General features: G+C 41.0%; 7 protein-coding genes across 7 annotated transcripts in view; 5 read left to right on the top strand and 2 right to left on the bottom strand.

Moving 5' to 3' along the window:
* The first annotated feature begins 20 nt into the window (after window positions 1-20).
* On the top strand, window positions 21-785 carry LOC129789779 (NADH dehydrogenase [ubiquinone] 1 beta subcomplex subunit 9). Its single transcript, XM_055826831.1, has 3 exons — window positions 21-202; window positions 303-445; window positions 505-785. Exons 1-3 carry the CDS (start codon window positions 102-104, stop codon window positions 696-698), a joined length of 438 nt encoding a protein of 145 aa, XP_055682806.1. The 5' UTR covers window positions 21-101; the 3' UTR covers window positions 699-785.
* Window positions 786-1,962: 1,177 nt separating this feature from the next.
* Window positions 1,963-23,467, top strand: part of LOC129789742 (syntaxin-4) — a 30,608-nt gene continuing 9,103 nt past the window's right edge. Inside the window, exons 1-6 of the mRNA XM_055826773.1 lie at window positions 1,963-2,099; window positions 2,169-2,258; window positions 2,827-3,175; window positions 3,236-3,309; window positions 3,374-3,511; window positions 3,578-3,761. Coding sequence (XP_055682748.1) covers window positions 2,067-2,099; window positions 2,169-2,258; window positions 2,827-3,175; window positions 3,236-3,309; window positions 3,374-3,511; window positions 3,578-3,760 — 867 coding nt within the window. The 5' untranslated portion in view covers window positions 1,963-2,066 and the 3' untranslated portion in view covers window position 3,761. The remainder of the gene's footprint in view (window positions 2,100-2,168; window positions 2,259-2,826; window positions 3,176-3,235; window positions 3,310-3,373; window positions 3,512-3,577; window positions 3,762-23,467) is intronic.
* On the top strand, window positions 5,654-11,713 carry LOC129789588 (protein cramped). Its single transcript, XM_055826490.1, has 6 exons — window positions 5,654-5,780; window positions 6,169-6,369; window positions 6,444-6,873; window positions 7,587-8,803; window positions 8,875-9,742; window positions 11,356-11,713. Exons 2-6 carry the CDS (start codon window positions 6,202-6,204, stop codon window positions 11,580-11,582), a joined length of 2,910 nt encoding a protein of 969 aa, XP_055682465.1. The 5' UTR covers window positions 5,654-5,780; window positions 6,169-6,201; the 3' UTR covers window positions 11,583-11,713.
* LOC129789626 (rac GTPase-activating protein 1) lies at window positions 11,142-13,938 on the bottom strand. The gene is made up of 3 exons (XM_055826598.1): window positions 13,766-13,938; window positions 12,870-13,684; window positions 11,142-12,808 (listed from the first exon to the last, which is right to left on the bottom strand). Exons 2-3 carry the CDS (start codon window positions 13,667-13,669, stop codon window positions 11,743-11,745), a joined length of 1,866 nt encoding a protein of 621 aa, XP_055682573.1. The 5' UTR covers window positions 13,670-13,684; window positions 13,766-13,938; the 3' UTR covers window positions 11,142-11,742.
* Window positions 14,037-16,555, bottom strand: LOC129789618 (uncharacterized). The gene has a single exon (XM_055826584.1). The coding sequence runs from the start codon at window positions 16,305-16,307 to the stop codon at window positions 14,316-14,318; it is 1,992 nt and encodes a 663-aa protein (XP_055682559.1). The 5' UTR covers window positions 16,308-16,555; the 3' UTR covers window positions 14,037-14,315.
* Window positions 16,724-19,452, top strand: LOC129789725 (glyceraldehyde-3-phosphate dehydrogenase 2). The gene is made up of 2 exons (XM_055826741.1): window positions 16,724-16,831; window positions 18,208-19,452. Exon 2 carries the CDS (start codon window positions 18,222-18,224, stop codon window positions 19,218-19,220), a length of 999 nt encoding a protein of 332 aa, XP_055682716.1. The 5' UTR covers window positions 16,724-16,831; window positions 18,208-18,221; the 3' UTR covers window positions 19,221-19,452.
* LOC129789260 (outer mitochondrial transmembrane helix translocase) lies at window positions 20,085-21,400 on the top strand. The gene is made up of 2 exons (XM_055825912.1): window positions 20,085-20,443; window positions 20,512-21,400. Exons 1-2 carry the CDS (start codon window positions 20,274-20,276, stop codon window positions 21,398-21,400), a joined length of 1,059 nt encoding a protein of 352 aa, XP_055681887.1. The 5' UTR covers window positions 20,085-20,273.

Here is a 23,467-nt window from a genome sequence, read left to right as displayed (position 1 = left end):
TCCCACCTCATTGAGTTGGCGCTGCTGTCGCTGATTTTTGACACTTTCGCAGCTGAGAAAAATTTCAGGCTATATTTTGGTACTGAATTTCCTAGGAAAAAATGGCAGGATCACTGCCCTCGGGCCTCCTCTCGCACACAAGAAAGGTGCAAAGTCTCTACAAGAGATCCCTGAGGAATTTGGAATCTTGGTACGATAGGAGGTAAGCACATAATTCGGGGGAATTTGGCAATGTTGGCTTATGTAATGGATGTTGGGAATCAAAACAATTTTTCGTTTTGCCATCTACTCTACTTTTCCAGACACATCTTCCGCTACCACGCCACCCTGCTACGTGCTAGATTTGACAAAAACCGAGATGTTCTCGATATGAGAGTGGCAAGAGACATGCTTGCAGCTGGAGAACAAGAATTGTTCGAGAAGCAACACTACCAGCCGAAGAAATGTAAGTTTTTCCTCTCATCCATTCCCTATCAATCATCTTCAATTTCGTGTGATTTGCAGTTGCCGGCAGTCCAGGAGGATGTGCGTATGAACGTGAAGTTATCCCACCTGATTGGGTCCTTGACTATTGGCATCCACTCGAGAAAGCCCAGTATCCAGAATACTTTGCCAGACGTGAGCAACGCAAGAAGGAATATGTTGAATGGTGGGAGAAGACCTATGGGAAACCTTCTGCCACGGATGCTCATCATTAATGCAAATGTGTAAAGTAAAATATCTAGTATGTTGAACTACTAAATTATCTGGTGTTTTTGGCTAGAAAAGAGATTTTTTTTTCTCAATGGGTCTTCTTTGAATCAAAATGTATCAACTGGAAATTTTGCAACACATCTCTAGCATCTTTATAATATTCAAGGAGAAACTCCTCTGCTGCTCTTTTTTACTTCCCAAGTCTTCTAAATCAAAGGAAAATATAATCTTTTTTCATCAAATGTTTCAGGATATTTAAATCTTTATCATTGATACACTGTGCAACAAAATTTTGAAGCGTGGAGCATGAGAAGCATAATCCATATTTTAATTCTTTTAAAAATTTAAGCATAAACTAAATCTTCACAAAATTACTTATTTAATAAAATGCAGGATTTTTTTTTCTAATCTATTGGACCGATTTTAATGAAAATTTGTGAAAACTATGGAAATCATGTTCAATCATCAAAGAAAATGGTTTTGATTGAATTGGCTTAATTTTCATTGACCTATTCAGCAATTAAAAAAACTTAACTTCAAGATATCTCAGAAATTGCATGACCTAAGAATTCTTGGTTGATCCTCAAACATTTCCTTATTCAAGAGAGCTTTTGTGGAACTTGAAATTATTTAGAAAAAAAAAATTTTTTTTTCAAGAAAGGTTTTATGATCTTCTAAAAAATATTGCTGTGAATCCTTGAATTTCTATATAATTCATTAAAAATCCTTTACTTCTATTACCTCTTAAATCTTCAAACTTCCTCTCAAGGATCACCAGCAAACTTATCAACAAATCCTTTTCAGCGCATCACTTAAAAATTTCTATATTCTTCTATTTCCATTTATATCCGCAAATTGGCGATAAATGAGAGGATATTCTGCAAATTACACAATTTTGCATTTTTTATTGTCTCATTTCCCATTCAAATTTTTCATGTGGTCATCAACGTGGGTGGTATAGACACGCACAGAGGGACTCCTCATCCGGCAGCAATTTAAATATTCTGCAGGCAGAAAAAGAGACACATCTGACTGCCCGCTAAGGACTGCGAAGAGGCATGCCCATTTGCGGGAGCTTCAATTGAGATAAATTGGACAGAGAATGCACAAATTGCGACCACTCGCACTTTCCGCGCCAATCTATTGAATTGGTGTCAAACAAATCAATAGACGAGGCGGAGCACCCTGTGGTATGCACGAATTCATTAAAGACACTTCCCGAGATATGAAATTTCAGGCAGTATTTATCTGTTCGCGCTGCGAGATAGCCAAAGATAGGCACACACGCAGTTTTCACTCGAATTGAGTGAAAAGAAGAGTTTTTTAATTTTATTTCAAGAAGAAAAGTGAGAAAGCCATTGAGGCTGTGAAGAATGGTGCGGGATCGCCTGCATGAGTTAAAATCTGTGAGTGGGTGACAAATTGGGGGCAACAGTTGGGTGATTTTTTTCATCCATGAGCAATCTCTTTTGCAGAATTCACCTTATCGCGACGATGACGACATTGGATTAGATATTGAAGTGACAACAAACCTCGAGAATGATATTGAGAGTGTGTTGAATGAGGTAGAAAAATAATAATGGTGAAGAAGCTCTTCTTTAGGGGCTAATAATAAGTTTTTCCTGCAAATTAATCTCGTGGATTTAAATCTAATTGAGAGTTAACAAAATTAATTAATTCTATAAAATTGTCTCGTGATCATTAAAGTCATGTGATAGGAATTTTCAGATGTCACAGGAATGATCTCTGATTTGTGGATTGAGAAAATAATTTTTAGATTTTGTGGGATTACCTACAGCTACCAAACTAATCGAGAAATTTTTAATTGTATTGTAATTTAAACAGGATCTTTCAGAAATAGTTATTACTGACACTCCTGACTCCATTTGAGGCCCTGGATTTAGAGCAATTTAATTAAAAGTTTCAGTTTTGATCCACAAAACAGAATTTTCACTGTTGGCCTAACAAAAAATTATAATTTTTCAATAATTAAAATAAATCTTGAATCCTCAAAATCCTTAAAAAGAAATTTTAAAACACTCTCAATAGAAAACTTACTAGCCCCTTGTTTATATTGCCAAATAATATTTCGTGCTAATTGAAAGCAAATTGTGCTAATGGCAATGGATTAAGTTTGCAGATGCCCGCCGGATTGTCCAAGAAATTCGTGGTAATACAAAATCCATGAAGAAGCTGGAGAATGAAATTGCAAATCGCATTCCCACACCTCCGGGGGCAACTGAAGAGTTTGAGGAACGCCGAGAGGCAAACATGCTCCTCTGCCAGAATGTCTACAACAAGATGAAGAAGCTGGAAGCCACACTACCCTTCAAGGATGATTTTAAAGCCATTTCCCGAATAAAACGCTACCATTTTCATTTTGTTCGGGAGGAATTTATAGATGCATGGAATGAGCATGAGGCTTTTCTCGTGGAGTATGAGGAGAGGATTAAGAGGATGCTGAAGAAGCAAGCCAGGATAGGTAGCATTTTTGTATTTTTTTAATGGTAGGATTTCTATAAAATTTCTTACATTTTTCCAGTCAATGCTTCTGCCGATGAGGAGGAGATTGAGAGTTTAATCACCGAGCGAAAGACATCGCTCTTTGTGGCAAATGTAGGGTGATTTTAGGAACTTAAAATGAATCAGAAATATTAATTATTAAATAAAAATTTCACAGATTGTACAAGAGACTGAATTGGCGCGCAGGCAGCTGCAGGATATCACGCAGCGACAAATTGAGCTGGAGAAGATTGAAAAATCCCTCGTAGAGGTCAGAGATATGTTTTTGAGGATATCAACTCTTGTAATGGAACAGGTGTGTTATGCAAGACATTTTTAAAAGATAAAATTAAGAATTAAATCATTAATAATTTTATTTCAGAGCGCCAGAATCCAAGTCATCGAATTCCATGCTCAACAAACGGGGATCAACGTTGAGAAAGGTGGAGAAAATTTAGGCAAAGCACGTGAATTGAAAATTAAGACGCTAAAGAAGAAAACATGCCTCCTCATATGGCTGGCTGTAGCTCTAACAGTTATAATTTTGATTTTAATTATATTTTGAGCTCCAAATTCCAGATTTCTTTTTATTTTCAACGTTTTTTCATTTGAATTTTGCAATTTTTCCCGTTTTTTTTTTGTTAAAATTTGGCCACAGAACGGCGCTGATGTGCAAAAATTAGGGGAGCTCACGTGGAATTCTGAAGAAAATAAAGTAAGTTTATATTAGTAATGTTATAGAAGGCCGACGTGTCTCAATTTAAGTTTAGTAAGACGTAAGCGGTAATTAGCTGAATTTTTACATTTAAACTAACATTCAAGCCGAAAATCAAAACAAACAAGTTTTCGGGAAATTATACTTTGTCGGAAAAGAATTTTTTTTTCGAATTGTAACACATTTTCAACATTTGGACGAATCAATATACGGGCGGAAACTGTCGTCCTTTTGCAAGCTGAGGGAGAGAAATTGCCAACTTTAGTAACTTCGCATAGGTGAGCTGCAGTTCCCAGCTTCGTTATGAAAGAGAACCAGAGAAAATTGCGAGAAAAAACAGGATGCCACGTGAATCGAAGAAAGACTGGCCAGATTGAAGAAGTCGAGGAAGTAAAAGATCAAATCCTGTATTTTTTATTAATTTGATTTTTTTTGTTTATAAACCTCCTTTTTTCCTTGTTATTTTTAGTTTCATCCCTTTTATTACTTTACTAGTCAACCCGAGCCCTCAATCACTTGTGAGCAAACTCCATTTTAACCTCTAGGCCGCCAAGCGGGGTCGTTGAACGACCCCAGCCCTATATTTCGTGCTATAACTTAATAAATATAAAAGATACCATTCCCATCTTTTGGAAATAAGTTCTTTGGTTATCTGAGGAGGTTGTGTAAAAATTTCAGCTCAATCCGTCCACCACAAGAAAAGTTATTAAGGAAAATGTAGAAGAAGGGAATTCAAAAATTGGTGTAACGGCCATGCTGCGGAAAATTTCTTAGAATGAAGTTAGTCACATCATAAATCATATGGTTGAAGGGGGTTGAAGGGTTGTGTTTACTTTCTCACTTTACCATCTCAGTGTCAGAATTATCGCGAATAAGTAACATAAACAACATAAAACATAATTAGAAGCATATAAATGTGCAAAACAATAAAGAATATTCGAGAAATATTGTCATTTATCACGGTGCGGGAAGTGAGGGGAATGTGGGGAAGTAGTGAAAAAAAATAGCAGTTGCGGTCAACTTCGTGGCAAATTTCTCACGAAGAAAGTGTGAAAAATGAGTGAAAAATGTTTTTCCCTAATATCTTCTTCTGCGTGTTTCCGGGTGGCGAATTTGTGATGCAAGGGACAAAAGGACTATATAAGGAGTCTAAAGGTAGTGACCCGACAGTTCCCGGTTTTATAGTTTATGAGAAAATCGACTTCCTTCTTGGGGTCGTTCAACGACCCCACCTTGGCGCTCTAAGGAAGCTCCAAGGTCTTGGCGGCCAGCAGGTTAAGCTATAAAAGAGGAGTGTATATTAGTAGGGGGGATGAATAATACGGTAGCTCGAAAAAATTTTTAAAATAATAAAAAACGGTTATCTAACCCTTCAGCAGGTAGAAAATCATTTTCTTTCTGTGGGGGCGCTATAAAGAGGAGTTGGGGCGGAATCCCACATAGCGCTTGCAACTCGTATTGACCCCCCCTACCCCCATACCAATTTTTTATCAAGATCGGCCTAGCCGTTTCGGAGGAGTTCATGTGCCACAGACAGACAGACAAACTTTTCAGCTTTATAAGATGTGCTGCGAAAGTTTTAAAATTTTTCTAGATTTTCGCCACAAAATGTGAAGAAAAAAATCGAAATGTAAAATATCAGGAAATTTCTTACACCTTACGTTGTTGTATGTAAAGAATTTGAATAATATTTTACGCCATACGTCGTAAAGTGAGTACTCCGAATTTGAGTACGACGTTTTGTACAAAAAAAAACAGTGTCCCAGAAGTTGGAACGATTTTGGTGGTGTTTAATTTATTGCTCTATTTATGCTAATTTAAGTGTTGATTTTGGTTGATTATCGCGCATTTAAATGTGCATTTTCCCGAGGTATGTTGCTTGCCAACCTTTTAGTGCGGTTTTTCGCGTTTTCCCCCCGAAGATTGCCCCAGAAATGTTGTGTTGAAAGTTGGTCCAAAAGAGAAATGATGCCAAGTCCGCCATCTCAAAACAATTCTAAATGGGAAGAAAATTTATTAATTTTCCCCATTTTCCCGGTGCAGGAAGAATAATTTGACGATGGGGTACATTGTGCAGGGGCCCCACTTTAATTTCCAACGTGTCCTGTGGCAATCCGGTGGGAAACATTGATGCAATTCGTATGAGAAGTTTTCCTTAAGAATGCACGAAAATGCGTCGCGAGAATTTTTCTCCGTCGCCATGTTGTGCAAAAATTAAATAATTTTATTGCTAATCTGTGGATTCTGTGTGCATGTAGGATTTGTGGGATATAGCGGAAAATCTTGGGAAAATGCGGGCAGGTGCAGAGACGGCAAAGAAGGAGGCATCCTCATCAATAGATGCGGGAGACAAAGAGAAGAAAAGTGAGGGTAGTACAATAGAGGATTCTGCAAAGGCAGTCAATGGCATGAAGATCCGCCCCACACCCTCCAACTATAACTATCTCCTACAGATTGAGGTAATCCACAGATGGTGCTTTGAATTTATCAATGTCGAATGGTTTATTGACAAAATATTTGTGATGCATTGCAGAATCTTCCAGAGACGGCTGGAGAATTGCTGGGCAGTGTGACATTCTCCCCGAGTGGTGGGCCAGACAGTGGACATGCCGTGAGAACCAGTGCTAGGGTAATACAGAAGATGCGCATGGACACAGCCCGACCTCCGACTCCTCCACCACCGGATAGGAAGGAAAAAACAAAGGATGATGCAGTACCTCCGAAGCCAGCAAATCCTCCGCCGAGGATTTCGAGGCCTATCGTGTGGAGCAACACCGAGAGGAATATCTTCTTCGAAGGGCTCAATGAGTACGGGCGGGACTTTGATGCCATCACACATTTCATGAATCACAAATTAAAACGGAGACAACCCCTGGAGCAGCCCATATATAAAGCTGGTCAGGTGCGACAGCTCTACTACCAGACCTTCCACAAGATCTCCAAGTACCTCAAATTCTCAGACGGTGAGTCCAAATTGCCACAAAATACTTTTCCTTGTGTTTGCATCTCCAGAATTTTTGCTGTGAGATCATCCCTCAGGGATGTTCTTTGTTTGGTCAGACAAAGGGAATGCGCAAAGAAAGCTACTCGCATCCATCCGAGCAGAAATTCCATGCATTTCATTTATTTATTTTTTAATTTGCTCTGCGTGTTGAATAATTTTATATTCCACCGCCGGGTGCTCCATTTTATGTGCACGAGAGTTTTTTTGTTCTATCCCGCATTTGGAGTCATCCAGACTTATCTTACCTCCATAAAGAATGTTTGCTCTATCACAAATTGCAAGACTCATTGGCAATGAAAATCCATGGGGGCTTTTGCAATGAAATTCCCGCCAATATCTCTCTCCTTGATAGCGAGAAAGAATAACAATTTGCTTTTTTATCAAGAAAATTGTGGTGGGTATTTTTAGTTAAAGCAGAAAGATAAATTCTGAATGAATCATTAAAAATTTATCTGCAGACTTAAGAAGAGAATAATGCACGTAGCTTGCAGGAAATTGTTTGTTCTGTTCGACAGAAGTTTGTTTATTGAGCGATATTTATTTGGTCAACACGATCTTTTAAGCTTAATAGGGGAGACAAGGGTTAAATTGATTACCTTTATGAGATGGAAAATCTGATTCTGATAACATTCAGAATAAATTCAAAATGCAAAATTCTCATTTAACTTACAGACGTCCGGAAGTATGCCCAGGAGTTGTATGCGTTGATAAATTACGGAGAAATGCGCAGGAAGTTGATTGTTGTCAATGAGAAGGCCTGCATGAAGCTGCGTGATCTCGTCTACCGTGGCTACGTGACAATTCGGGAGAAAGGCAAGAATATCCGTATAAAAACACCCTCCTGCCGTGCCTTGCGGAAGCTTAATCAGCTCGAGGAATGGCAGGAGGAGATAAAACTACCCCATCGTGTTGAGGTCTTCCTCGTACCGGCCACAATGGAATCATGGGGTCGGGTGCAGAGTATTGCGCAGAATCCTCGAATAAGGACATCCGTGCCACTTCAGCGGCGCGTGATGAGTGTACTGAAGTTTTTGCAGAATAAATGGCGCACCCAGGAGGTGCGTATTGCAGCACGGGCTTCAACTCAGTGCCACAGCAGTGGATCCAAGTCCAAGACGTGCCGCCTCATGCAGATGCATCAGCGAAATGAGCTACGTGAGGAGTTGATGAATGCCGAGAAGCTTCTGTGTTTTGCACCACCCACAAAGACGGTCATCCACCGGCCAATGGTGAATCTCACGGAATTCAGCAGTAGCTACAACATCTGCCTCAATTCCTATGAGGAGCGTATTGGGGCCACAGTGCGCGGGGAGACGCTACTTCCGGAGAAATGGCACACACATCGTGATTTCATACGAGCACAGAAGCGTCAGAGGCATGACAGTGGAAGTGATAATAAGTCACCGGATACGAAGAAGGGACGTGCTGCTCAGCACACGTCAACGTCGGCGGATTCCCTTGAAACAGCTCCGCCGCAGATTAGTATTCAAACAATTGATTTTTCTGCCATAACGAACAATCAAGACTCAAATATACAGCCATTGATAGATCTGCAGGAAGTTCCGGAGGAGAAATCAATTGTGGAGGAATCTCCGCCGAAGATTGAGCCTGAAGTGTCCACAGCAGGATCAGTGGGACCAGTAAAGGTCACAGGGGAGAGTTCAAAGAAGAAGAGGGAGCCAAAATGGAATCAACGGAGGGACACACCGACAAATCAGAACACAAAGAAATCCTTCAAGCCTCTGATCAGCGAGGAAGTGATCAGGAAGATTAAGGAAGGATGGACTGTTAATAATGTATGTGATTTGACTTTTGGAGATCTCTACGTGATGTTTGGCAGTGACTTTAAGCTCACTCTCGAATACCGATGGGTGGATCCACCGCCAAAGGTAAAATATTTTATTAAAAATTTTATGATTTTGTTTGTTTGATTATTTCTCTGTCTGTTTCTTCTCTTCAGGTGGAATCCAGTGAAAGCACAATAGGTGAAGAAGCAACATCTACCTCAGGAGAGATTCATTCAGCAATTCCAGTGAAGATGGAACTTCCGGAGACGGAAGATTTCAATAAGTTGCTTACGGAGAAGCCAAGTCTTCCGGGGAATAAGGAGACTGAAAGTCTCCTGGGAAGGAGACTCAGTCAATTGCTACTAATCTCCAGTATGATGGATAAGACTGGACGTCGACGTACAACATGTAGTTGTGGTCACATATGCGACAAAAGCTTTAAAATTCGCGAAACTGAACCGAAACTTTTCACAAATGATGGTGCTCTCTTTAAGCACCCCATCGCACCACCACGTAACTATCCCGATTCATACAGATACGTCAATGTGATGCGCAACAATCGAGCCTTTCGCTGGCTAAAGCCACGTTCCCATCGGAGTAGTGCTTTCCCGTCGCGTCAGGTGGTTGTGCAGCGAATTCTACCGCTGCAGCCGGGTGTTAAGCCAAGCTATGTCACTGCCTCGGTGGACTATGAGGAACCATCCTCACCACCACCCCCATCAGTTTCACGAACAAAATTCACAAATACACCCAGGAGTTCCGCCCCGACGGCCACGGTGACAACAAAGAGTCTCATGAGGGTGTCTAAAATGCAATCAGAAACATCTTCTGTTGTTAAATCAGAAGATCTTCCTGCCAGGAAGGGTGATGATGTGCTGGAAGTGAATACAGTTGAGGAAAAAATGCTAAAGCAGGAGTCAAATGATGAGGAAGAGGAGGAATTTAATATTGAGGACAATCCTGCAATCAGGAGCATAATGGAACTTTCACTGCCTTCACTTCGTTTCGGTGATAATGACGACAGCCGCCTTATGGGGGATGGTAAGTTTTCGTTTTTGTCCATTTTTCTGTGAATTTTAAATTTATTTTAAATAATGGGGAGGATTTTGATATAAATCTTTTCTTTTCTTACAATTTGTCAGTTATAAGATTTTTGGTATTCTGGGAAAAATCTTATAGGATTTTGACATTTTATTTCTGTCTTTAACCCTTTAAGGTCCGTGTTCAATCTAGCGAGCTGATTGAACTAAAAATAATTTTTGTGGGTTCTTTTGAGCTCAAATAAGACATTTTTGGCAAAAAATCCCAACACAAAAATTTCAGTTCTTCGTCCTTCCTGATCCTGTGAATCCTTGGGGATATCCTTTTGTGATCATAAAATGATCAGGGATTGTAAAGACATAGTCTTGCACTAATTTGGACTCAATGTTCATAAAATAACTATACAAAATGAAACATTTTCAAAATTGAGCCTTTGGGTCTTCGTGACCCAATAAACCTTAAAGGGTTAATCGGATTTTTGAATGAAAATTACTTTTCCAGGCCTCTTCAGAGATCTTTCTGACTATTTTCCTGAACAAAATCGTTCTAAGAACGACAATAGAACGATTTAAAAAAAAAACATCCATCTGTCAAAATCTTACAACAACTTTTCAGTTAGAAAAGATTTTTATCAGAATCTACTACATACAATATTTAGAATTCATTGAAAGAGACAGGAACAAAATAAAAAAGAAATAAAATATAGCCTCTAAAAAAATTAATTTCTTTTCATTAAAATTGAGCCATTCCAGAGCTAGACTATCTAATTTGAGATTCTTCAAACATTTATCAATTATTATATTTGACAGTAATTTAACGTTTGATATTTGTAACGTCTCTCATTTAAAAAGATGGCTTTTTTAAAGTTTGACCATTTGACGTTTACTTTCTAACGTGACATTCATTTTCTAAGCTTTTGATGTATATTCTCTAAGCATTGACATTTCGTTTCAAACGTTTAACATTTATTTACCTTATGACCTTTTGATTTAATTTTTTAACATCTAGTTTTTTTTAAAATCAATTTGACATATTTATTTTGACGTTTCTCTTGAAATATTTGACATTCCTCAAGTTTGACGTAACCTTTTAAACGTTTCGTATTTTTTTCTAACAACATTCTTTTCAACATTTTTCTCTTTTTTCGTTTCTAATGTTATATTTTGTTCTCTAATTTTCAACGACTTTTTTAAACTTTTTTTCACATTCTTTTAAACGTTTGACGTTTTTAATAACGATATAATAAAAAATCTCCTTTTTATATTTTTACAATTATGTTTTGTAATTATTTCGATCCGAGTGTTCCCTGAGTTTTTGGTTCATATTGAGTTGAATAATCTCCTTTGTGAAGCTCTTCCACATTAATTTTCTTTCTGATTAAAATAAAAAAAAGTCAAAATTCCTTTATTAATTCATTTATTAATAAGAAAAACGAGTAAGTTACAAAGCATTATACAAAATATATAAAATGAGAGTATCTAAAATGGTTAAAATAAAATAAAATATAATTAAAATGTCGCGAAGATGTTTTTAAACAAATTAGTGGTTGAATAAAAGAATGGATAAAAGATAAAATTTTGACAATTCACAAATTATGTTAATTAAAATTGCAGGTTTCATCCCATCGGCTACTCCACCCATGAGCCCAATGAGGATTGTGCGCGAGGGGAGCGACAGCAAGTGGCTGGAGGAGAATATGCACGACTACAGCTTCAGCAGTCTCCTTGGGCATCTCGATTCGCACCTGGACACCACGTGCCGACCAACTGTTTGCCCCACAAATCCCGCAGAAGAGAATCATGTGGATTCCAGCATTGATTATGCGTACAAATTTGCCTGAAGGGGGTGGAGTCAGGTGTGTTGGATGATATTCTTTTTCTTGTTCTCTTCTCCGCAAATGATGATTTGTTAAAAAAATGAAAATTTTTGTAAGACTCGCGACAAAATACAGAAGGAGAATGAGGAAGAAAATGTTGTGGAGGTTTCTTTTGTGCGCATTTTCACTTCTTCTTTGGGTAGAAGGGTGGTGTATCGTAGTATTTCTTCTCACGTGGCTTCCGGATGGGGGTTACGGCATACTTTGAGGGTGTCTGCTTGGGTGTTTCATCAGTTGACCCAGAATCGTACATGACGAAACGCATCCAGTAGTCCGTGGGTATGCCCAGGAGGGCTTCGAGAATCTCCACTTGAATGTTAATTTGCGCCAAGACGGCATGATGATTGCTGACATCACTATGGGATGTCCCGACAATTGTGGGGGCAAAGATTTTGGCAATATTCCCAATGGGCATCTTCACCTGTGGCACTTGGGCAATGCGCTGGAAGTGCTGAATGAGGAAGGCCAGAGTGTCACGATTGGCCTGTGGCATGTTCTCAATGGCATCAAATAGCTCCCGCTGAGCCCTCTCTGGTGACGGATTCTGGATGGCGTTGCAGAAGTCATTCCACTGAGCACGTGGCATTAGGGGCTCAGGAAGGGAGCGCAGGAAATCCTTAACGGTGCCACAGAGCACATGGACGTCCACATTATTGATCTGTGGCACACCCTTGCCGCGCAGGAATTTCTCCTTTAGCGCCTTGACTTCCTTCTCCGATCCGGAAACGCGATAAATGCCAACTTCCGTTAAGCCGCGTGCCTCAATCTCACTGACGCAGTAGACAATCAAGGGTGGCACCATGGGACCCTGTGCGGGGGTACGGTGCTGGATTGTTGCCTTCCCATCGCGTCCTCCTGCCACAGGAGGCACACAGCACATGGAGAATGTTGACGTGCAGCCCGTGTGGATGACAATACGGCAATCCCGGCACTTACTGGCGGACGTTCCAAAGCGAATCTTCTTCCCACAGCCGGCACATACGTCGCCACCGAAATGAGTTCGAGGCGTGAAATGATGCTGACGATGGACACTTGTTGGTGTTGCCTGCTTATGCACTGTGGCGTACACAACTTCCTCGTGATCCTTCCTAGCTGATCCCTTGGCCAATTCAGGCTCCTCCAGAGATGTCAGATCCTCCATTGGCGGTGCACTCGGTGCCATTGGCTTTACGCGACGCGATGGAGATTTCCTACAATGTAAATTCCCGTTAGAAAATCCATGGGAATCCTTTCCCAGCACCCCAATCTTACCCTTTCTTGGGTGTGAAAAATCTCTGCTGCTGCTCCTCCTCATGCTCCTCATCTTGAGGCCTTGCCTCAATTACGGACTCCGCCACAATGGGTCCGTCTCCCTGGGGCACGGTGACCTTTGTTGAGGCCACAATCTTATCCGTGGCATCTACTTCCATGGTACGATGAGAGCTACGACGCCTGGCGTCTGAGCTGGGTCGGAAGCGTTTCCCAAGTGATGTACTGGCATCTGATCTCACGGACTTTGTCCTCTTCTGCCCCTTCTCCCGGTGATTATCGAGAAAGTCCTCCTCGGACACGGTCACCGACATGTCCGATAGAAGGGATCCCGTTGTATTCCCAAATCCCAGTGGTCCAGGTTCCTCCTCATCAATTGTGTGCTCACCGAAGAAGGAACGTCGGCGACGTGGAGAGTTTAAGAAGGCCAGCTTGCTGCGAGTTTCATCGTCACGTGCCTCCCCATCCTTCCACAGGAGATCCCGGCAGATGCGCATCTTTCGCTCAAGATCATCTCGTTCATTCTCCGCCCTCTTCCTCATACGATTTTCAAGGTCGTGCAGACGGCGGGCATTGTTGAGCTTTGTCTCCAAATTTGAAATTGTCGTGAGGGCCTCATCGAGTTCCTGCTGGAGGCGCCGAATCTCCTCATTGCCATGGCAATAGGCACGCTTGATATCCTGATATGATTGCACGAAAGCCAGGAATACCTCATCCGACGCTCCATCAGTCAAAACTGATGTGCATCGTGTTAGATCATCAAATAATGCCAGGATGGAGAGATCCACAGGATTCTCAGACATTTTTACGTCCTTTTTCTGTGAAAAAAATTTAATTCCATTTCCTTGAATTTCAATCCCACGCCAAGCAAGCGAGACACAATTTGGCAATTTTCTCACCTTTCCCTCTGAGAAAAGTAAAATTTTCCAATGCCTACTATGAAATGTACGATTTCACTACACTTTGAAACAAATTTTAGGGAAATTGGTAGGGAAAATTGCAGGGAAAACTGGATTTTTTGGGAGGACTTTCTCAGAGCAACCGTTTTTTCTACAACGCACCCTACTTTGACAGTTTTAAATCCCCACAATGAAACATTTTTCCAAGAAACATTTCAGCCATGTTTCATGATTTGAATTATAAACTGCCAAAATTAAACGAAATTCTTAATTTTTTTTGGGAAAAAAATCTTTTTATTTATTTTCCAAAGTTCTAAGACGTTTTTTATTCGATTACTTTATTTTGTATTTCAATAAATCGATTACAAATAGGATAATACATTGGCAAATTCAGGCTTTGGGTTAGTTTTTTTCAAAAGAAATCTTTGAGTATTTTTCTGAGAAATCTCATTGACTAAAATCGATTAAAATCACCTACGAAGTTAGTGATATAACAGTCCAAAAAACGCTTTTTGTTAGCAGGAACACAAAAATTAGTATTTTGCGCTGACTAGGGCTTTGGTGCCTTCTTTGGGGCATCCTTTGGCTTTGCCTCCTTCTTTGGGGACTCGGACTTCTTTCCCTCTGCTGGTTGCTTCTTCGGGCCCTCATCAGTCTTCTTGGGGGGCTCCGCAGAAGGTCCCGGAGTTGCTTTCTTTGGTTCATTCCCCTTTTTGGGGGCTGCGTCCTTCTTTACATCCTTCTTCTCATCTGGCTTCTTAGCTTCGGGAGCTCCTTGTGGTGGAGATTCCTTCTTTGCACCACCACCACCACCCTTCTTTGCCTGCTTTCCTCCCTGTTTGGCACCAGCACCCTCAGCTGAAGGAGATTCTTTGGTTTCAGCCACAGGGGCGGCTTCAGGGGCACTTGGGGGAGCAGCTGCAGGGGGCTGTGCGGGTGGAGTTGCTACAGGAGCTTTAGCAACCTCAACTGCAGCATTAGGTGGTGTGGTATCCTTCTTTTCCTCATTGGACGGCTGTATTGCTTCCTTTGGAGATTCGCTAGTTGGTTTTGGAGATTCCTTAGCTTGATTTTGTTGCTCTGCAGCTGGTTTCGGAGCTTCCGGAGTAGGTTTCTGTGCTTCCGGAGTAGGTTTCTGTGCTTCCGGAGTAGGTTTTGGAGGTTCTACAGCCGCTGGTGCTAGTTTTGGGGGTTCTGCAGCTGGTTTCTGTGCTTCCGGAGCGGTTTTCGGGGCTTCTGCAGCTAGTTTCGGAGCTTCTGGTGCAGTTTTCTGGGGTTCCGGAGAGGGTTTCTTTGATTCAGTTGCCGTTTTCGGAACTTCAGCAGATTTCGGAGCTTCCTGACTAGATTTCGGAGTTTCCGGAGTGGGTTTCTGAGGTTCCACAGCTGCTTTCGGAGCTTCCTGAGTTGGTTTTAGAGCTTCCTGACTAGGTTTCGGTGCTTCTTGACTAGGTTTGGGGGTTTCCGGAGCAGGTTTCGGAGATTCTACAGTAGTTTTTGGTGCTTCAGCAGGCTTTTGAGCTACCGCAGCTTTTTGAGCTTCCGGAATTGACTTTTGTGCATCAGGTTTACCTTTCTGAGCCTTTTGAGCTGGTTTCTGTGCATCTGAGCCTGGCTTTTGTGCCTTTTGAGCTGCTTTCTGTTCATCCGGAACAGATTTTGGGACATCTTGAGTTGGTTTCTGAACCTCCTGTACGGGTTTCTGAATTTCCTTTACTGGAGTAGAGTCCTTTGGAGTTGCTGGAGCTGCAACTGGACTTTTCTGAGCATCAGGGGTAGACGGTGCAGCTTCAGCAGGCTTCTGGGCTACCGGAGCAGCTGGAGCTGGAGCCTGCTGTGTCTGAGGAGCTTGTGCCGCAACGTCAGCTGGTTTAGCAGCTGCTTGAGCATATGAAACGGGTTTGGGAGCTTCAGGAGTCTTTGGAGTCTCCGGAACTACAGCCGGTGCTGGTTGTGCAGCTGGTGGTTGTTGAGCAACCATAGCTGCTGGAGGAGCTTTCATCTCCTCTGGTGCCACAACAGCAGCCTTCTGAGTATCTGGTGAGCTCTGCTTTTGTGCTTCAGGAGTAGGTTTCTTCTCCTCTGGTTTTGGTTGCTCTTTGGGCGGCTCCTGAGTCGGCTGTGGCGGTTTTTCTGGTGCAGCAGATTCCTTGGGCGCACTTTCCGGTTGTTGTGCAGGAACACTCGGAGGAGCTTCGGGGGATTTTTCAGATTTGACAGCCTCAGCGGAAGCTGCTGGGGCTACTGCCGGTGTAGCTGTTTGAGCCAATTGAGTCACTTCAGCGGTTTCAATGAAGGTATTGGCTGCAAGGGATGCCTGTGCCTTGGGATTGTTGAAATGGATCACGGTCCCATCATTCTTGATCATATTGACCTCCTCAATACCCGGAATTGTATTCACGGCGAGTTTTTTCAGCGATGACTGCAACTTCTTATCATCCGTCGCCGCATTCTGATGCACTACCTTTTTCTTCCTCCTCGGTGTTCCCTTCCCGCCAATCCGCACCTGACTCTGGAGCTTCTTTAACTTTTCCGCATTCATTTTTGCACTCAACTGCACCGGCTGCACCCGCACTTGATGGCGATTTTCGCAAGAAAGGAAAATTTTCCACGTGCTCCGCCGAAAAATGGGTTAATTTTTCTTTTTTTTCCTCTACTGCAGAGCCCTCTTGCGAGAAAGCTTTTTGAACACAAATTGCGCGCTAAAATTCAAACATAATGTTTACAAAGATTTTATTTGCAATTTTCACGAATTTTTCAGCGATTTTACACATTAGTACATAGAGAAGTCGGAAAAGCAAAACAAACGAGTCTCAGAAATAACAAAAAATGCGAGTTTAGTAGAAAATTGATAACACGCAACTGCAAAAGTTTTTAAAAGCTAATTCGAAGAAGTCGAAAAATCGTCGCCGTGTATTAGCATGTGTCGTAAAATGCTGAATGAAAGCTCATCAAGAAGAGGTTCCTCGAAAGCTCCGTTGCCCTTGAATCTCATTCGTTTTCAAGCTCTCATCGCATCCAGTCGTGGGATTTTCACGCTTTTCCTGTACTCCTGAATAACTAAAGGTGAGTGAATATCCTCAAAATTTCCTCCTGGACTTCCCATTTCCCCGTAAAAGTGGAAATTATTCAAGTTTGTTCGGAAAAAGTGCGTGAAAATTGCTTCTGACGTGTTCGGTGCACCCACTTTTGTGCAGTCGCCATTTCCACCCATTTCACCTTCAAATTGTCCTCCAGGAAATTCTCAGGACTCCTTCAAAACCAATTACCCACGTCCTTGCTCAAGAAATCAAGACGAAACCCTTTAAATTGGGCTGAAAATCCAAAAATGTTCCCAAAAAACTGAGAATTTCGTAACATTTGCGGATTTTTCCACCAACATCCTTATTGATTTTGTCCCCTTCCTGTAACTCCCAGCTTCATCTACATTCCCTCTGGAACTCATATTACGTAATCACGGGTTCTGTGGACCAAAAGGGCCATTCCTTGACCCAGAAAAACGAGACGCCGCATTTGACCTCAGAGCGACCTTCAGCTTGTTTGCACGCAGAGGCTCTCGTGAAAAAGTGGCCAAATGCCTCCGGGTGGACCGGAAAAGTAACAGGAAATACATAATTTGATCACTATTTTAGTGATTTTACTGGAAAAAAGTTCCATGGAATCAATGGGTTGAGTAGTAGTGGAATTTTCCAATCAAACAACGTGAAAGGTGTGAAAGGAAATATTAATTTTCTTGCAATTTTTCCAATCGTTCCAATCATTTCAATAATTTTCTTCTCCTAAGAAAAATTAAGTTTTTTTGTTAATTTCTTATTGAAAAATTAAAAATAAATTTTTGCTTGAAGTTTAAATTGTTCAAAGGAACTTTTACACTAAAATTCCATTGGAATTTTTTTTATTGTTAATTCATTTCTCATTGAAATTGTAGAAATGCAGCGAAAAGATTCTTGTTGAAATGAACATGAAGAAAAAAATTTATGATGAAATCTTTGGTGCAAAGTTCATCCAGAATATTTCATCATTTAACTCTTAGAAGTTACCAATAAGACTCCATGATCAAATATCAATAAAAAATCCAATTCGAATTATTTTTTCCAAAAATTCTAAGTCAAAAAGAAAAAGAATTTTTATTAAAATCTAACACGTTCAGAGCTAAAAAAAACCTACAGATCAGCTGTTGAATAAGAGAAAACAGTTGGTTACAAAACGATATGTAGTTGAACTCCCTTTGACTTATCAAGCACCTCCCTTGATCCCGAGATCAAAGAAAAAAACAAGTCTATAAAATTGGCATGAGAATTTGATTATCTCATATAGTTTTTTTTCCCGCAGCTCCCTTGCCAAGCCCCCAGAAACGAGAAAAAGCATAAATGTTTCTTATCTACTCGTGTCTGAACCGTAAAAGAGCGTGATCTCTAAAAAAGAAAATCTTTTCTTTACAGAATATCTGAAGAAAATGTCCAAGATCGGAATCAACGGATTCGGCCGTATTGGTCGTTTGGTTCTCCGTGCTGCCATCGAGAAGGGCGCCCAAGTTGTGGCTGTCAATGATCCCTTCATCGGTCTGGACTACATGGTGTACATGTTCAAGTTTGACTCTACCCATGGACGCTTCAAGGGAACCGTTGCTGCTGAGAATGGCAAGCTCGTTGTCAATGGCCAGGCCATCACTGTCTTCTGCGAACGTGACCCATCCACCATTAACTGGGCCAGTGCTGGAGCTGAGTACGTTGTGGAATCCACAGGTGTCTTCACGACCATCGACAAGGCATCGGCTCACTTGAAGGGTGGCGCCAAGAAGGTCGTCATCTCGGCTCCTAGTGCCGATGCTCCCATGTTTGTTGTTGGTGTGAATCTGGACGCGTACACCCCTGATCTCAAGATTGTTTCCAACGCATCATGCACAACCAATTGCCTCGCCCCACTGGCTAAGGTGATTCATGACAACTTTGAGATCGTTGAGGGCTTGATGACGACCGTTCATGCCACCACGGCAACCCAGAAGACCGTTGACGGCCCATCTGGTAAGCTGTGGCGTGATGGACGTGGTGCTCAGCAGAACATCATTCCTGCTGCCACGGGTGCCGCTAAAGCTGTTGGCAAAGTCATCCCTGCCCTCAATGGCAAGCTCACCGGCATGGCATTCCGTGTGCCAGTGCCAAATGTTTCCGTAGTTGATCTTACGGTGCGTCTTGGCAAGCCGGCATCGTATGATGCCATCAAGGCTAAAGTTCGCGAGGCTGCAAATGGACCCCTCAGCGGTATTCTTGGCTACACCGAAGAGGAAGTTGTATCCTCTGACTTTATCGGTGACAACCACTCCTCCATTTTCGATGCCGCAGCTGGTATTTCCCTAAATGATAACTTTGTGAAGCTCATCTCGTGGTATGACAATGAGTATGGGTATTCCAATCGTGTTATTGACCTCATCAAGTTCATGCAGTCCAAGGATTAAATCCACACAGGTCTTCCTGACGCAGAGACGGTGCCAAGCATCGAGCAAATCACAATAATAAAAAAAATTCATCAGGATTATAGGGAGATTTTCTTTGGCCCTCGTAGAGCGCTAGTCTCACGGAATCACGTAATTTTGGATGATTTTGTGTCATTTTTGTTACATAAAAATTACATGAATATTGTAACTAATATCTCAGACATTTGAGAATAAATTGTGAAATTCAATTTCATTTATGAGTCTTTTGAATATTTTTCATTAATTTATAATATTTTTTCTTCCAATTGCATCAGGCAGATTGTGAAATTGTTGGTATCATTACTGGGGTGAATAAGTACCTACTATCAATTAACCCTTTCGCGTTCAACGTGAAACATAAAAACATTGAAATATGCGCTCTTTTATCAAGATATTTATTCTGTGGATGTTTTCAGAGGACTTCTCAGTTAGAACGTCGTCGCCTTTGGAGCCTTTTGCGTGAATTTGATGCATTTGAACATAGAAAAACAATTAAATTCATAAATAATTTGAAAAATGAAATGTTTCACATTTGGATTCAGTGTATACCCAAAAAACACGAAAGGGTTAAAAGAAATTGCACTGTGGCTCCGCCGGTACGAAGTGTGTGCGAAAGATAAACCAATGAGCGAACGATTTGATTGAAGTATCTAGCCAATCATAGAGCTCCTTATAAGCTTTTAAATTCTGCTGGAAGGCAAAGAAAATATTTTTCTTTAATAAAATTAACAAAAAAAGGTAAAACAATCAAAAATCAGACGAAATCTTTTAACAAAAGAAGAAAATTTTAGACAAAAATGTAAAGAAAAAAATTAGAGGTTATGTTTCTGTCAAAAAAAATACAGTCAAATGTCAAAATAACTCATGCGCAGTTGCGCGAAGAAAAAAACCCGCTCTGTTCGGCACATAAAGAAAAGTGTGAAACATAAAACGTGAAATTTTGGCAGCAGAGAAGAAGGAAAACGCGTTTTCGAGTTTTCCACGCGGAAAAAACAAAGGGAAAACCTGTGAAAAAGTGGTGAGAGTAAACGGAATATGATGTCTGGGCATGACTTGTCGCGAAATGAAGTGATTCAGCTGCTGATGCGTGTGGGAATTGCATCCCTGGTCACATTTTTCTCCCTTAAATACCTAATGAATGCCCTGGATCCTACGAAACAGAGCAAAAAGAAGGCCAAAAGTCGGGCAGAGCACCAGCTAAGAAGGTATTTTCACCCCAAATCTATTTATAAAGTCAACTCTTAGTTACTAATATTTCTCCGTAATATTGCAGGTTGAAGAAACTCGAGGGGGTCTCTGTGGATTCCAATTCCTTCTCCGAATATGAATTGGTCATTGCAAGTCACTTAGTTGTCCCGGAAGACATTACAGTCACATGGAAGGACATTGCGGGGCTCGATACGGTGATCCGGGAACTGCGCGAGAGTGTTGTCCTTCCCATCCACTACCGTAGTATGTTTCATAAATCGCAGCTTTATCAAGCACCAAAGGGAGTACTCCTCCATGGGCCACCAGGATGTGGAAAGACCTTGATTGCCAAGGCAACCGCCAAGGAGGCTGGAATGCGCTTTATCAATTTAGATGTAGCCATGCTGACGGACAAGTGGTATGGTGAGTCTCAGAAGCTTGCTTCGGCTGTGTTTACACTGGCTGAGAAACTTCAACCATGTATCATCTTTATCGATGAGATTGAATCCTTCTTGCGATCACGAAATGTCAATGACCACGAAGCTACAGCCATGATGAAGACACAATTTATGGCTCTCTGGGATGGGCTTAGCACTGAATCCGATTCGATAGTTATTGTAATGGGTGCCACAAATCGACCACAGGATCTCGACAAGGCCATCCTACGTCGAATGCCAGCACAATTTCACATTGGACTACCCTCTGAGGAACAGCGTGGTCGCATTCTACGTCTTATCCTGTCCACGGAGTCCATAACTAAAGATGTGGACTTCAATCGCTTAGCCAAGCTCACGACGGGATTTTCCGGAAGTGATTTGCGTGAACTGTGTCGTCATGCTTCCGTCTACCGGATTCGTGAGCTTATGGATGATTTTGACAATGCCGGAGGTGTGGCAAAGACAGCAGAACCACCGGCTATTTCCATGGAAGATCTACTGAATTCTTTTGCTAAAATGCGCTATTCTTATTCATAATAAATAAAGGATTTCGTGTCTGTACAGCTATACACTATGTCCGATCGCGATGAAATTTGGTAAAGAGACCACTGGCACCAGGCGATTATCACCAATGACATTCATTTTCTCCCCAGAGCCCCCCTCCGTAGCGCCCCCATATAATTTTCATGTTTTTTTGACTACTTTTTGAATTTGGCGCCCTTTTTGGTACATTTTGTTGGAGAAAAAGAGATGGATGCATGTCACCGCTATCCGTCTCCCTCACACATTCAGTTTTTCGCAATTTTCTCGTGTTTTCCGACAAAGGAGTTCATGCACGGGTATATGAAAGATGATCCTCTGTCGCAGAACAATTTTAACCCATTTCATCCTGTAGAGGATCCAAAAACATTGAAGAATCGCGAGAGAAACTTCCCAAAATCCACTGGGATCACATCGAAAAGCGCAAATAAAAATTGCCAAAAAATTCAAATATTGCGACGCCATTTGACATTTTTATCCCTAAAAAACACATTTTCCTGCATTTGGCACTAAATCTGGCATAAAAATGCATAAAGTCCTTTTTATTTTCATTAAAAACACATTTTCCTGCATTAGACACTAAATCTGGCATAAAAATGCATAAAGTCCTTTTTATTTTCATTAAAAACACATTTTCCTGCATTAGACACTAAATCTGGCATAAAAATGCATAAAGTCCTTTTTATTTTCATTAAAAACACATTTTCCTGCATTTGGCACTAAATCTGGCATAAAAATGCATAAAGTCCTTTTTATTTTCATTAAAAACACATTTTCCTGCATTTGGCACTAAATCTGGCATAAAAATGCATAAAGTCCTTTTTATTTTCATTAAAAACACATTTTCCTGCATTTGGCACTAAATCTGGCATAAAAATGCATAAAGTCCTTTTTATTTTCATTAAAAACACATTTTCCTGCATTTGGCACTAAAGCAGTGGCATATCAACGCATAGAGTACTAAATAAAATCCAACTAAAATTCGGGCACACTCTCGTGCTTCAGAGCCGAACGAGAGCCAAGCGGAAGCCGAGCATTAGCCGAGCGAGAGTCAGCCAACTTCGAGCCCACCCTGTCATCGACAGGAGCCGAAGTGGGATCCGAAGTACCGTCCCCGAGTGGACGAAGGGCACGAAGCCGAAGTATCCCGAAGTGAAATGAAAATAAAAAGGACTTTATGCATTTTTATGCCAGATTTAGTGCCAAATGCAGGAAAATGTGTTTTTAATGAAAATAAAAAGGACTTTATGCATTTTTATGCCAGATTTAGTGCCAAATGCAGGAAAATGTGTTTTTAATGAAAATAAAAAGGACTTTATGCATTTTTATGCCAGATTTAGTGTCTAATGCAGGAAAATGTGTTTTTAATGAAAATAAAAAGGACTTTATGCATTTTTATGCCAGATTTAGTGTCTAATGCAGGAAAATGTGTTTTTAATGAAAATAAAAAGGACTTTATGCATTTTTATGCCAGATTTAGTGCCTAATGCAGGAAAATGTGTTTTTTAGGGATAAAAATGTCAAATGGCGTCGCAATATTTGAATTTTTTGGCAATTTTTATTTGCGCTTTTCGATGTGATCCCAGTGGATTTTGGGAAGTTTCTCTCGCGATTCTTCAATGTTTTTGGATCCTCTACAGAATGAAATGGGTTAAAATTGTTCTGCGACAGAGGATCATCTTTCATATACCCGTGCATGAACTCCTTTTCACGGAAAAATAAGGTTTTCGTGTCCAGGAAGCGACGCCGCGTCGATTGGTGTCCCCAGTTTAAAACATTCAAAATCCGCGCCAGAAAAAGTCGTGCAAATCCGGAAAAAATCCGGCGAGTTGCGCCCCCAAATTTTTACTGAAAATACTTGGGGCCCTCCTGAGCATTTCCGGCAACTTTTGGAACCCCAAAAATGATTTTTTTCATGGAAAATGTGGAAAATTAATTTTTTTAATGTTTTTTTCCACAACATGCGCATGTAGGTGTAAATTCCACACGTTCCACACTCAACACCACAAAACGCAGAGCGAGATGAAGATGTTTTTCCTCATGCCATCTCATTCTCAACTTTTG

This window comes from Lutzomyia longipalpis, chromosome 2, assembly GCF_024334085.1.
Source record: "Lutzomyia longipalpis isolate SR_M1_2022 chromosome 2, ASM2433408v1".
Lineage (NCBI taxonomy): Eukaryota > Metazoa > Arthropoda > Insecta > Diptera > Psychodidae > Lutzomyia > Lutzomyia longipalpis.
The sequence above is the reverse complement of the archived record's forward strand: the minus strand, read 5'-3'. Positions and strand labels throughout refer to the sequence as shown.